Here is a 14,502-nt window from a genome sequence, read left to right as displayed (position 1 = left end):
TTTTTTTTTTTAAATAGAAAATGATTTACTAAGAGGAACTATGAGAGACTTGAGGTTATTTTATGCAATTTATTACTAAGAACAGTGACAACCAGAAGAGTGACTGACAGGAGGCACTGGAAATATTCTAAATGCATCAGTGTACCTCAAAGGTTAAATTCTGCCTGTTTTACCCCTTAAAAAAAAAAACAACGTAAAATACAGGGAAAAGAATGATCTTTGATGTACAATATGATCCAAATAGTGATGCATGAAATGTCTAGAAAATAAAATAAAACCTCTTTTCGATTTAGTATAAAGTCAGATTACCATTCAACTATTTTATTTACAAACATTGAGAGCTGCCATGTTGAATTTTGAGCTGGTTCAGAATGATTTATAGTTTCTGATAAGAACATCTATGCAAAACAAAATGAAAATCAAGCAAATATACTTTAAGAGTGTAGATCTGTTTGAAATAAAAAAATGAACAATGTTTATGAAAAGTGTTCTTATATACTGTGGAAGTTTTCTGTCAACTAATTCTAATTTCTTTAGATTACAAATTGTTCCAAAGCTGTTCCTTATAACGTTTTTTTCTTACTCAGTAAAAGCTTTCAACTTTAAAACAGAAGAACTGTCAACACCAAACTACAGTACTGGACGCATGGTGTTTTCATGATGAAAGTCATGCAATTTTCAGAGATAGGGATCATTTTCATTATTGTTTTGAAGGTGTACAGATATTTAGTATTAAAAATAGGAAGCAGTAGCTAGTGGGAGCCCAGAGGCAGAGATGAACTAGATGACTGCTATATTTTTTACTTAATTAATAGAAATATTTACATATATAACTATTCATTTAAAGTTTCAAAACTCAGCACATAAGTCAGGCAGCAGGTAACAAAGAAAACAAAGACTTCCACTTAACTTCACAGTGTCAGACAAGTCCGGAGCATGGGAGACACTTCCAAATACATACATTTATTTCACTAACCTGTTTACTTGACCCTTCCTAAATGAAGTTAAGGGCAACATTCCCTAAATTTGAAGGCAAAATCCTGGACATTTCCGGCTCTTCAACCCATAACTATACCAACTGAATGTCCTTGAGATGACAGTATGCACTCTTGCTAATCCTTCTTCAACACAATAAAGTAACCATATCAAGATCCCAATCAGAAATCAGAAAACAGCTATATTGCAAAGCCCAGGCTGTAAAAATGTAAAAACTTTTTTGCCTTAGTTCATGAATGAAAGTAAATGGAGGTGAAGGGAAAAAAAAATATCACCAACACCATAACATATCAGGACTACCTCCTTCTGCTCAATATAGATTTACTCCAATTATTTAAAGAACCACCTGCAATGTTTTTAACCAGGAACAGCCCTGCTTTTCAACAATCTCTTCTAATTTTCTTATTGCTCTTCTAATTTTTGGATTTACTTGCTGTAATGGTGATTGTTAATATCTTTGAAAATACTTAAAACATTACTATTTTTCTTTTCAGAGATCCTTTGAGACTGCAAAGACTACTTAAAGAACGAAGACGGCATGAGATTGGATTCAATGCAGTAAAATAGGTTAGCTTGAGAACAAGAAAAAAAAGTTGCTATTTAGATCTTCTCTTGTTGCCGTGATGAGAACTTACCATTGCTTCTGGCTGCTGTTTTGGGCTGGCCAGCCCCACCAAAGTTTCTTAACTTTGTTGTCCAAAAGGACTAGTGGCTTTCCAGAGAAGGAAAAGGTTTTGGTATTGTCTGGAAACAGCAGGAGAGACCTCAGTCGTTCCAAAAGGAGTTGGATGTGGAATCAGTTCTTTTTATTAGAGGAATATACAGGAACTGACTATCAGTATGTTGGCAAGGTAAGATTCTTTTAGATATGTTTTAATTTTAGAAGAATTAGATAGCCAGCAATAGCAAGTAGGTAAGAATAATGCCTGCTACAGTTCTCAGTTCTCATTCCTGTCTGCCCTGCTTCAGCTGAGGAGTAATTCAGCAGAAAGGTTAGTATACTTCAGCTTCAAATTGTAATCAACAACAAGGAGTTCTAGTTTAACTTGTAAGTCCCACGGCCAATCATGCCCAAATCTTTAAAAGCTTTTGTGTTTTTTTAGTTATTTTTTAATGGAAATGATGCAGCTCAATTTTAGGATAGTCTAGTCCAGTTTTTATCTTTAAAATTTGTGTTTTCCTTCACGTTCATTAACTGTATAGAGTCAAACTATATATACTTGAAGAGGGTTTAGTCCAAGATGCTTAGGATACACAGTGCCTATACTTTTGTGAGGATTCTCCCTACCCCACAGAAGCAACCGTTCCATTGCTTATTCCCCATTGCACATACCAGTGCTGCAGCCATTTTCTGATGAGGTTTTCTGAAGTCACTGAAGACTCTGGGACACGACGATAGTACACCAGCCATGCTATTACAAAGAGTTGAAGAACACTGTGCTCATGCGCTAAGTAACAATCGGCTGAAAAGTTCTAAGCTCAAAGCATGCCGACAGTTAGAAAATGGTCTGTAAAAAAATAAAAATTACACCTCAATTCTGAGAACATCCACCTCCCTATGTAGGTAACAATCCTTACGTAAACTGCAGAGCTAATGCATTTGTGGTTTATTTAGAGGGAGCCTACACTGCCCAAGGTGCCATAATCTATAGGAGTCTCTCTTGCAGAATACAGAAATTATGCTATTGATGATGACATTCAAAGTAAAAACAATATAGCTTAGTTTTCCAAACTCAAAAGGGGGTTGTGTCTGATCTAGCTTGATCTTTCAGGCCTCTCAGCAGAGGCTGCAGATCACAGTGGTTTGACATTTTATATCCCTCTACAAGCTTCTGAGCATTCCCATGAGAGATGGTGGCTGTTTTTCTTGCCTGCCAATCAGCTGTCACTCAAAGTTGGATGTGACACTCCTTTCCTACTAAATGGCTGCAAGGCACGATTCAAATGAAGAGCTACTCAGCTGGTGTAATACTCATAGAGCTCCAACCAAGATAATCAGCATTCATGAAGAGTACCACTGAACCCAATCTGCAGGAAAATGCCAAAGGCAGAGAGTCCTCAGAGAGAAGCAGAAGGGAAGATAAGAGAGTAAGAAAAAAAGCCAGAGGAGAGTAAGAGAGGAGAACTAGAAAGACAGAGGTGGGTGGAGAGGAAACTTTACAAAAAGGAAACAAGATAGTGGGGGGAACAAAAATCAAATTTGGGTAGAAGATAGAATTCAGGAAAAGAGGTCTACCTAAGGAGAACACAAAAACAGAAGATGAGAGAGCAAAAGAAAACCAAACCAAACAGAATCCAAACAAATCAAACAGACAAGCAGTATGAAGCCAATGAAAAAGAAAGAACACCAATTGGAAGACAGCAGCCCTCTACACATGCTTGTTTTATGGAATACTTGCGGGGGTCAAGGTAGCGAGCTCTTTCTCCAGGCTGTCATTTTCACTGCAAATTCTGACATTAAACCTTCTCAGTCCCAAGTCTCCCATTCTCTACACTGCAGAATTCAAGTAGAAGCTATTGACTTCAGAGGGATTGTTAGGGGAGCAAATATTCCTTCAGGATGTGTTTGCAGTGAGACAGCTAAAAATGATCTAGTTGGACCAAAAAAAAAAAAAAAACCAAGAAAGTTTGAAGTAGAGTCACTGAGACAGAAAAAACATGGTTGTTATTTTTAAGTTATTCTCCTGTCTATTTGTACCTTAATACATTTACTATTACAAAGCACAGAAATGACACGTAATGTATAAATGTCATTGATTCTGTGTCCCTGGGCTGTTCACAAGTGGCCTTTCACACGTCTTTCAAATGCCAGAACTGCTCACACCCTTGTAATTTAACAATTAGCCAAAAGGCATGGAAGAGCAGCCATTTATTATTAGAGAAAGTTGAATATTGGTGTGAGGATAAATGATAGAAACAGCTGAATGTCTCCAAATTGAGGTAACCAGGCAATTTAGCTGAGCAATTAAACTTGATTGGTGTGGGCAAATGAGGATAATGAACATGTTTATGAAGCATATTTTGTCTCAGAGGACAAAATGGTAACCTTAAATATGAACTGAAAATAAGACTTCTTGGTTATCATCTTTTTATTCCCTTATATCACAAGGAAACATGAATAGGAAAATCTTTGAAAACAATAGCAATATATGCATGTAAAGGGGAGCTGTGCTTTCTTTTTACTGCACAGGCAGTCAAATCTAGCTTTTTTGCTTTTTGTGTTCAGTAGTTGAAGCGGGTGGACATTAACATCAGAATTATAATAAAATCTTCTAAAAAAAGAAAAAATCTTTTAGTCTGCTTTTGCTTATGTCTTTTCTGTTCATTGTTAACATGTTTAATTCAAACACCTGTATCAAAAGATTAGACATAAGTTGGCTGTAAAAGATTCCAACAGCATTATTTTTTTTTAATAACTGCCCATATTACAGTCATAAAAATCTGCAACTGTTTACACTACAAAAAACACATTTATATCATGATAGTTTTGGAGAGGAGGAAGAGTAATGTAATTGAGAATTGTAATTATATTGTATTATAGTGTGTTGTTTTGCATTCTGATATTTTATTTAGTAAATTAGTTTGTTTCTCCTCAGATTGCTGCGCTGTTCTTTGCTCTCAGGGCCATCTCCTTACCCTTTTTCCTCTTTTCCCTTTTCCCGGGGCGTGGACCCGTGGATCCCCCATCCCCTTCGTCACGGAACCAGGCCCAACGCCCGTAAACCGTTGACAGCTCTATATCCAGCAAACCCAAATGCTTCCATCCTTAAGGAGATAATTGTCTAAGCACACCTGAGCATATACAAAACAAAGTAGTCCTTCTCTGGTAGCCATAGGTACCATGAACTATTAGAAAGAGGTCGCCTGGTTTTGTTTACTACAGATTTTACTATCAACCCAAATATGCTGCGTATCTTGGACAAGAATATGCATCTGCCACAAATCTCTCAAGGTTATCAACACAAGCTGATTGTACGCTGCGGCATGGACATCAGATCCACTATTTTATCATCTAGTTCTTCTATTCCCAAGTTTCATTCCTACATATTCACAAAAATCAGTCCTCTGAAAAAGAATAGAAATACATGCCCTCTAGTCTTGGTTAGACTCAGTCTTAGTAATATGAGGGACCTGTATAAAAGTTCTAGACTGGAATTATTCATTGCATTGCTGAATAACTTGTGAGCTACAGCTATTCATTGAAGTGTGATTGATGGGCACAGTGACATTTTAACCTGAAGATATCTTTTCTTCTGGTTCAGAAATTATGGCACTTGGCAGGGACTCAATCCCAAAATAAAATAAAAGGATTACATGAGTATCAAAGTAGAGAAGTGCCCAATACTTCTGTCCAGAAAAAAATCTCCAACATTGGAATTAGGTTTTTTAAAAAATATCTACTTGTACCAATGGCTGTTCAGTAAAATTTTAAAGTGCTGGGGTGAGTGCCTCTCTAAGTCATAGGTAAAAAATAAAGTGGTATTGCAGCTGTATATAGAAATATATGCTGCATTCCTCAGAGGTCTTCAGATATTTCTGAGCAAGAGTGAAAGAAATCTTTTGTTGCAATAGTAGACTCAAAGGTATAGTTACCATTTGTATGCACCTGATGTCTTTACGCAGCTATCCCATTGGCTGCATGAAATCAATGTACTGGCATCCATCACTGAGTGGTCTTGTCAGAGCACAAACCTACAAGTCATTGTTATATAAAGGGATAGGATGCCTCTTTCATTTAGACTAAAGAAAGATCTGAACAAGACTTAAATCTTACTCATTAACCTGGAAACAGCTTCTGGCAGCCTGCAGTAGAAAGGAGCAACTTGCTTTCCTGATAACAACAGGCAGAATGGTTTTGTCACACTGTCTATCTGACAGTGAAAGGAAACTTCCAGACATACTTTTCATTTTTTGTGTCTTACTGATGTTCAAATAATTCAAGCTGTATGCTTGCCTGGAAGCTATCTGATGTTTCTACCTGTACCACCCATCATAAACAATCATCCTTTGCTGACAACTCAATTTTTCAAGGAAGATAAAAGTCAAAGTTCTGCTGCTACGTGGCTCGCCAAAGTAGAAAGGATACTGCACCTCAGCAAAAACAGAATCCTTCTGCTTGGTGTTGAAGAAAACACTGGGAAAGATTCCTTTGTAAGGAATGGTTTAGGTACTATCAGTCCTGCTTTTAGGGAGGAGGGGATGAACTGAATAGTATTACGATACACTTTCCAGTAATATTTTGCTTCCTTTTCCCTGGCTTTACTTATGGCTACAACTGTTTTGAAGGCAAGCATCACTAGAATCAAATCAAAAAGGCAGAATGTTTCCAAACCATTGCAAGTAGTGGGACTAAGACACATTGTGAGAGAGAGATGTACAGCTGTGACTGGACATGAGGGGCTATTTAAAGAAGGGAAATTACTGTCCTGTAGTACAGTCCACGCATTTTCAACATTTTGATCAGCAATAGGTCGCATACTCCAATGCGAAAAAGTTATGACATCTTAATCAGACGACAGTGCAATTAGCAAGAAAAACTTTTCCTTTCAGATCCTTAATAAGCTAGTATTCTGTACTTATCACCAAAACTTTTGTTTTCCAAAAAAAAGTGAAGATTCGTAGAGTCGAACTAAAATGACTATTTGCATCTGGGCTTTTAGCATTCCTTACACAATTCCATTGGCAAGTATTGTTGGTTTTCTTTACCTTGTAACTAATGCTGTGATATCCTCATGATGCCTTCAGTTTCCTATTCCAAACACAGTGACCATTTGCTTTCTCCATGACGCCTAAAATTAAAAGTTATATCTGTGACTTCATCTTATTCAGTGAGTCTACTCAAAACAGGAACAGATTCTACTTTCTGCTTTTCCAAGAGAAATGGAACCCAAGAGCCAGACTTTAAGTCTCGGAATGACTTTGTCCTGAGCAATTTCTGGTCCTGGAGTGGCACACAGCAAAACTGAGAGCCATCAGTCATTTCTCGGTTGCTTCAGTCAAGCTAATTGCAGCACTACCCATAGTGTACACAGGCCTCTGGGCTAGACCCCCATCCCTGGCAATTCCTCAGCTTTCTTCTTTCACAGCCAAATGCACACAAAAAACATGACTCCATGATGTACCTCTCAGATGACACCACACCCACCACCACACAGATGGAGGAGGAGTGAAGCCTTGTACATTTCCTGATGCAGCCTCCCTCCACCTGTGTGAGGGTGCCAGAGTCTTTGGAAAGCTATCTGCAATATGTTGTATTCCACTTTTCTCTTAGCAGAGCACAGAGCTTTTGTGGACTGTGTATGACACTCTTGCCCTTGCTACTGACAAGAAAGTCACAGGGTCCTTTATGAGTACCAATATTAGTTAATTGCAACAATATGCTTAACACTGTGGGGAAAAAAGCATTAGCACAAGCCTTTTGTAGATGAGAAAACCAACATATACAGAGTGGTTAAATGACAGAGCTAAAATCAGAAATTTCTAGACCACAATTAAAGTAATAATGAAAAACATCAGAGTTCTTAGCCTCCACCTGCCTATTGCTTCAACAGGCTGAATATATGTCATTCTTGTAAAAAGTAGAACAAATGCCATGGCATGTGTGCACTGCCTTTATTCCTCATCCATCATTCATATTTTATGGTCTACCACTTGACTTTCCCAACTGCCCTTCATTCTTATACTGAATTGCACACACATACACACACTTGTCTTATATTCCTCTTTGAAAGATTTACTGATGCTGATAGAAACCCTCTATACTGTTGGTCTCTGTGGAATAGAGATAACTGAAACAAGGGACTGTTGAGAGGTTAAAGGCCCAGGACATGAATCCAGAAACAGGCTGCAGATTTTAAATCATCACATGGGGACTAAGAAAGGAGATAATGAGAAATGAGTGGGATGGGCAAGAATGACATTCAGAAAATGAAAGGCTGGAAACAAAGCATGCTTAACATTTACGATCCTCATAATTGTGAATCTACTTGGCATCATCCTTATACCCAAATATATTACACAATATTAGTGCCATACAACCATCTGTCTCAAACATTCCACATCTCCTTTATGGTACATGATAGTACTTACAATGCCATGGAACATAACCTCATCCTCTTCTTCCCATTCTACCTTGAAAGGTCAAGGCAAGCAAATTCTGAAAACCTCAAGACAATATTTCTCTCTGGCTTGAGAAATGAAAAGCAAGAATTATGCATTTCAATTTTTTTTGTGCCCTCAACTACACGGTTTTGATTCCTATATGCTAACAGTCCACTCATACCAGTGCTTACATTTTGGGCCACATCTTTCCACAAATCATCCTGTCCTCTCTTTGTCAGCAGTCTGCCCATCTTCTTGGACTGTGTGCCCTTACACTTCCAGCTATACAAAAATAGCTGAACACATTTATCTTTCTCCCCAGGGAGAAACTACAGGTGAAGTTCATGGTTTATTTTGGGTTACTTAAATTACTGATCTTTGGAGCTGTGATTACCATTTTTCTATTTGTTTGTACAGCAAAGTAAAGTCTTCTCTATAAAGTTGCAGTGTTGTGAATATAGAACTTGCAGGCTAGCAACAGCTAGAAAAAAATCCCTCTGTCAGGCTCATGACAAAGAACCATTGTTATTCCACCATTTGCTATTTACAGTTGGCTCATCAAAAATTACAGATTAATATCTGTAAAGCTTTTCATTAAACAAAACTTACCCTCTGTGACTCTCCTTGCTTTTGCTCCTGTTTCTCTCCCTGGTGAACACAGGTTCACAGTGGGGCAGAAGCAGATTGAGAGTTGTGGTCAGTCAGCATAGCATTTCAAAACACAAACTGTAAATGTGTTGTGATGTGAATAGCTACCACTGATCTGTATGTGCTAATGCAGACTGTGGCTTGCTTTCACCATTAATGGGGTGAAGCAAACCTTAGCATGCAGTTGCAAATGCTTCAGGGTTCAGTGAAGCTTGTACTTACCGTGAAAGCCTGAGGTCACAGATGAAGGAAAGGTAAGAATCGCCCTCTGGAAGGAAGAGAGAAGGAAAAAAAATATCATTTCTTTCTTTTTCTAATTTCACAAAAGAAAAAACACACATCATCAAGGACAATAAAATTTGTAGAAAAATAAAATGCTGAGTGAGCTGGGAGCTAAACTCTACATTATAGAAGGGGAAAAACATATCAGCAAATGTTTAATCTGAAACTATAATTCCTAGTGTTTTCTTTTCAGAGTTGTTTATTTGGGAGACATATCACTCAGACTGCAGCCCTTCTATCCTGAGCTGAAGTCTGCCACACTGAATGGAGCTGGACTCCAGAAAAGCCTAGACGGAAAAGCTGGAGTGGCCTCTCTGTATAGAGAGGCTGTTTACCCAGCACTATTTCTTACCTGTTCGTGAAGCACTGTTTCACTGTTAAGTATCTACTGCAACAAAGAAGGTTTTACTGCCCTGCACTGCTTCATTATGATCATTCTATTTTCTTCAGCACATTTGTCAGCTTTGTGCATACTGCATCTCCATGTTGGCAGGCTACATCAACTCAAGTCACGTAATGTGTTTAACTTCTGTGTTTGCGTTATGTTATCATGAATAAGAGGTTAAATTCTCCCTAAAAGATAGAATCAAAGAGTATAACTGTATCTTTGGCTCTATGACATGCTTCCTCCTACATAGCAGACCCCGCAATCAAGCTGACTCGGGCGCCAGATTTAAAGGCCATGCAAACAGAGGTGTCAGAGCATTCTGAGATTCTTTCCAGCCCATGCTCTGTGGTTCTACACGTTTCAGGTCAGTTGCTTAAAGGAGAGTTAATGCTACTTATAACTGCTAAAATTCCTCAGAGAATTTCCAGTAGACACAGGGAATAACAACCTCCAACGGGGTTTCAGCCAGAGAATTAATGCCCTGCACATAAAAACCTCTTGCATGTATGTTCATGATAATTGTGAACTGGTGTGAGCATGAGCCTCATGCTACTTCCAGGTAACACAGCCTGTCAGGATCTCCACAGTTCATCCTGATTAACCCACCTCATGCAAATATTTATGATTTTACTTGCAGAAAGTATTTTCTGGCACACTCCTTTTAGATGATTTATACTGATTTGACCATATCCATTACATGTTCTCAAGAAATATTTTTTTATTCCACAAATACTAGATAATAATTTGGAGAATATAGACAAAAATATTCTCACCAAAAGAATACCAGGCTCTCCAGTCAAAATTAACCCTCATTCCTAGACAGGCAGTGTTGAATCTTGAACTGTCCAGCACTGAATATCACTCCTGACAGATAGAGTCACAGAATAATTTAGGTTGGAAGAAACTCTCAGAGGGATCTGTTGACCCCTCTGCTCAAAGCAGGTCCATTTAGAGCATGTTGCTCAGGGCTCAGTCAAGTTCTGTTTATCTCCAAGTACAGAGATTCCACACTTTCTTGGGCAATTCCCTCAGTGCTTAACTGTCTCTCCTTTGATTTTTTTTTTTCTCCAAATATCTAATCAGAATTTCCCTTATTGCAATTTCTAACTACTGCCTTTCATCTTTTCACTGTCTTCTTTATCTCTGTCTTTATCTACTCTCTGCCATTAGGTAGCTGTAAACAACCATAAACCTTCTCTTCTGAAATCTAAACAAAAACATTTATTTCTCCTCTCCTCATACATCATATGTTCCAGCCCCCAGCCCTCTTGGTAACCCTTCAGTAGGCTCACTGCTGTATGTCAATGTCTTTCTTTTATAGAGGAGGGACAAAACTAAATGCAGTGCTCCACTTACATTCTCACAAGCTATGAATAGAGGAGAATGATCTATGCCCTCTGACAATAGGCTATACTATTACTAAAAGAAACCAGTGTTCAGTTGGCTTTTTTCTCAGCAAGGACATTTTCAGCTTATTGAAGTGAAACATCCAGACTTTTCAGTGAAAAACTATTTCTCTATCCAGCCCATATTCCAGCACAGATGCAGGAACTTATATTTGCCTGTGCTGAACTTCACGAGTCCATTTCTCCAAGCTGCTGATATCTCTCCAGATAGGAACTCTACCTTCCCAATATTGAGAGCTCTCTATGCAAACAACCTTTTTTTTGTTATGATTTACAAAAATCGTTGAGTGCATTCCATCATTCAAATAATTCATGAAGACAGTAAGCAGTATTAACCCCCAGTGTCAACCCCCTAGGAACATGACGGGTAATCAACCACCAGTGGTATTTCTAACCACAGATCTCAACCCTTTGAGTTTGCCTATCCATGAAGTTTTCCTCACATTTTACCATCCATTTATGACATCCATATCTCACCGATTTGTCTATCCAGATATTATACCAAAAGCCTTCCTAAAGGAATGCAATATCTTCTACTCTCTGCTTTTTCACAGTGCCTTGTAAGGCAATCAGGTTGGTTAAGCAATTTGCCATTGTTAAATCCATGTTAGTTGTTCCCATCACCTTGTTTTTTTCCGTGTGCCTACATTTAGCTTCCAAGTGGATTTGCTCCATAGCCTGGGGCTGAGGTATAGCTGGCCAGTCTCTAGTTCCCAGATCCTTCTTGTCCTTTAGAATGGCTGTGGCTTTTCCTGTTCTCAGAAATAAGGAACCTTCTTCAATCACTGCGACTTGTCAAATACTATAGCAAGAAAACATTTCCTCACCATTTTTTTGATGCATCCTACAGTGAGTATGGACCTGAGTTCATCCAATTTGTTTTAAAAGTCCCTAGGTTTCTGTAGTGTTTTTGTTTGCTTTGTCTACTGTGAATAATGCTTCACTTCTCTAGAATCTGCTGCTAGGCTCAAGGACCTCGGAGACCTGAGGGTAAATTTTACATTCACACCCATCCAACTAATACGTCTTTTGGTCAACTCAATCACTTGTGTGAAGTTTCCTTAAAACACTTTGTAGAAACCTGGGTTGTGTGTATACAGACATACTGCTCTTCCAGCAGACAGCAGAATGATTTAAGTCCTTCATGAGTACTGTAGCCTTCAACTGTACATCTTCCTTCCTCCGTCTGTCTAACAAAGGCTTCATGTAATTCATTTCTTTGAGCGGGCAGTCTGTAGTGGATACCTACTATTATATCACTCATGTTGATCTGTCCTTTATCTACAAGCTCTTGACTGATTTGTCACCTGTTCCAAAGCAAAGCTTCATCTACCTGAGACGATCTTTTGCTAATCCACCTCCCTACCTTTCTGGTCTCGCCTTCCTAAAGTTCTAACATCTGTTTATCTCAGCATTTGAGCCATGTGAACTATCCCATCATATCCAGGCTGATATTTTGAGGAATGCTCTTTAGAAAGAAAAACCTGTTCAATGGCAAACTTGGCTAAATTTTCCCAGAAAGAAATTTCTAGCTGAGCAGCCTTCCAATAAGGATACAGTTAAGACTCATATATGTGACCTTCTCAATTGTAACTATTGCCTCACACAGTTCTCTAGTTATCTCTTTATGCAACACAAACTTTTAGAAATAAAGTTGAGAAACATGACAGTGCAGAGATATTTTTCCTTTCCTCGCTTTCTAAATAACAGAACTAGATGAGCCAGGCATGCAAACAGATTAAAGACCCGACTAAACCTGTGGATATGAATTTATTTCATTCTTGTTAAATGTTGATTTAAATCAGAATATGGTTCCTAATTTGTTTGAATGTTTCTCTGTAGCCTCACTTCTCCAATCTCTGCTTTCCACCTTGCCACACACTTTTATATAGCATATAAAATTCATACACATACCTCTGGATTTGATTGTCAGCATCAAGTGCAGCTCAGAATATCAAGGGATCACCTTTGTCAGTAAGCAAAGGATGAGCATTTGCTTTCAAGCACATCCATCAGTGAACAGAAAAAAGCTGTTACTTACTGAAGAAGCCTGATGTTTTATTCAACCGTATCCCAGTAAAAACATTTCTGAATATTAGGCCAAGCATGTTTCTTTTTTTTCTTCTAGTTCACCATTAAGAAATATCTCCCCTACCCCCTCCTCCAACTCAAGGAATAGAGGTTTTTACTGAATTAAAAATGCATTTCTTCATCTAACTTTATGAATCTGCATTATATCTACAAAGAAAGAACAAGGCTGATGTAATATTAAATTTAAGGTGCTGTGTCTGGCAATGATTTGGGGGCTTTTTTTTTTTTTTTTTTTAAAGTGTATGAGTCTAAGAAAAACATTTTTCAGTGAAATGGATAATTCAGATCTCTGATAGGGAGCAAGCAACTGACCCTCGGTAAATTTCCTAAGATACTAAAGGCAATTAAAGCTGGTATATAACACAGATTGATTTCATTAACTAATCATGCAAATTAGAGATTAAGGAACATATACTAAGACAATGTATTCATTGCAAAAGTGCATGTTTGTAGAAAGTATTGTTTTCTGGGGGAAAAAAACAATAAAACAACAACAAAAACACTCCCAATCTCAGTAAATATCTGCTGTTAACTACTATTATTCAACTTCTTCTTTTGATTGAGTAATGCAGTACATGATAGAAGTCCCATTAAAGTCATTTGTAAACCTTCAAAGATACGTAGATCAACCCAGGAAAGTATTCTGCCGTTGAATGGCTGCATACACATACAAACTCATATGATACCTTTTTCCCCTAATGTAATTTTTTAAAACACTATATATCTGTATTAGTCTCTTGGCTCAGTGAGTACCTTTTCTTGCAAAATGGAACACGGTTAGTATGTTAAATAAACTTAAAGAGTGAAGGCACATTAACTGTGCTGTAGGCATCAGTTTCTGTGCACATAACTGTCTTTGAGATATACAAGGACATGGGATACGGAAACAATTTTGTTCTGACTTGAAAAAAAGCTGCGAGGAAAGCAGGTGCTCCTGAATTGTATTCACAACTCTCATTGAAAAATGGGGATTTAGGGAAGAGATTCCCATCCAGGGAAGCATGCTTTTCTTTAGGGACTCATTGCACTCCCACTGAAAGTCATTACAAGTTAGGCATTTAATTTTGCATAACTCCACAGCTTACCTGACAGAAAACACATATATTTATTTTAGTACAAAGTCATAAGTTTAAAACTCCTCCAGATGTTATTGAGCTAATATATCCAGCCCAGAGTGCAGAAATTCCCCCATCTATCCCATCCTTTAGCTAACATGGTGACAGTAACCTTCAGCAGGTAGATAATAAACACCTGAGAGCAATTACATTTTCTAGCATTACAGCATTTTCCTTGCTTTACTCAACTTAAAAAATCTTTGGTATTTCCACAAGCTAGCATAAACAAATTACACCTAAGATTCAAATCACATGATAATAATTACATACAGAACCAGATACTGTTAACAAACCACATTTTACTGCAGGAAGAATGTAGAAGCATCAAATAGCAATAAAAGATCAGACAGTAAGACTTCGAGAGAGACAATATTAAAACCTGCAAGTCCTGTATTTCCAAATACAAGCCTACCTTTCCATTACATATCTTGTGTTTTGTCAAAGAGGTGCACTTACATGAGCTTCACTCCTTGTT

At 37.9% G+C, this 14,502-nt stretch overlaps 1 protein-coding gene and 1 long non-coding RNA gene across 5 annotated transcripts in view; one reads left to right on the top strand and one right to left on the bottom strand.

Annotated features, from left to right (window-relative positions):
- LOC110394877 (cadherin-6) overlaps positions 1 to 14,502 on the top strand; it is a 106,463-nt gene that overhangs the window by 49,522 nt on the left and 42,439 nt on the right. Inside the window, exon 3 of the mRNA XM_021388933.1 lies at positions 1,491 to 1,847. Coding sequence (XP_021244608.1) covers positions 1,620 to 1,847 — 228 coding nt within the window. The 5' untranslated portion in view covers positions 1,491 to 1,619. The remainder of the gene's footprint in view (positions 1 to 1,490; positions 1,848 to 14,502) is intronic.
- The window catches only part of LOC110394879, a 62,723-nt gene that overhangs the window by 39,418 nt on the left and 8,803 nt on the right, over positions 1 to 14,502 (bottom strand). Inside the window, exons 2-5 of one of the 4 annotated variants that reach the window (XR_002435992.1) lie at positions 8,968 to 9,013; positions 8,707 to 8,745; positions 8,086 to 8,183; positions 6,703 to 6,785 (exon numbers count right to left, since the gene is read on the bottom strand). This is a non-coding gene — a long non-coding RNA (uncharacterized LOC110394879). Of the gene's footprint in view, positions 1 to 6,702; positions 6,786 to 8,085; positions 8,184 to 8,706; positions 8,746 to 8,967; positions 9,014 to 11,445; positions 13,117 to 14,502 lie in introns of those variants that run through there. The other 3 variants (XR_002435994.1, XR_002435995.1, XR_002435993.1) reach the window with 3 other exon arrangements.

Source organism: Numida meleagris, chromosome 2 (genome assembly GCF_002078875.1).
Source record: "Numida meleagris isolate 19003 breed g44 Domestic line chromosome 2, NumMel1.0, whole genome shotgun sequence".
NCBI classification, from domain to species: Eukaryota; Metazoa; Chordata; class Aves; order Galliformes; family Numididae; genus Numida; species Numida meleagris.
This window is presented reverse-complemented; position numbering and strand designations above follow the sequence as displayed.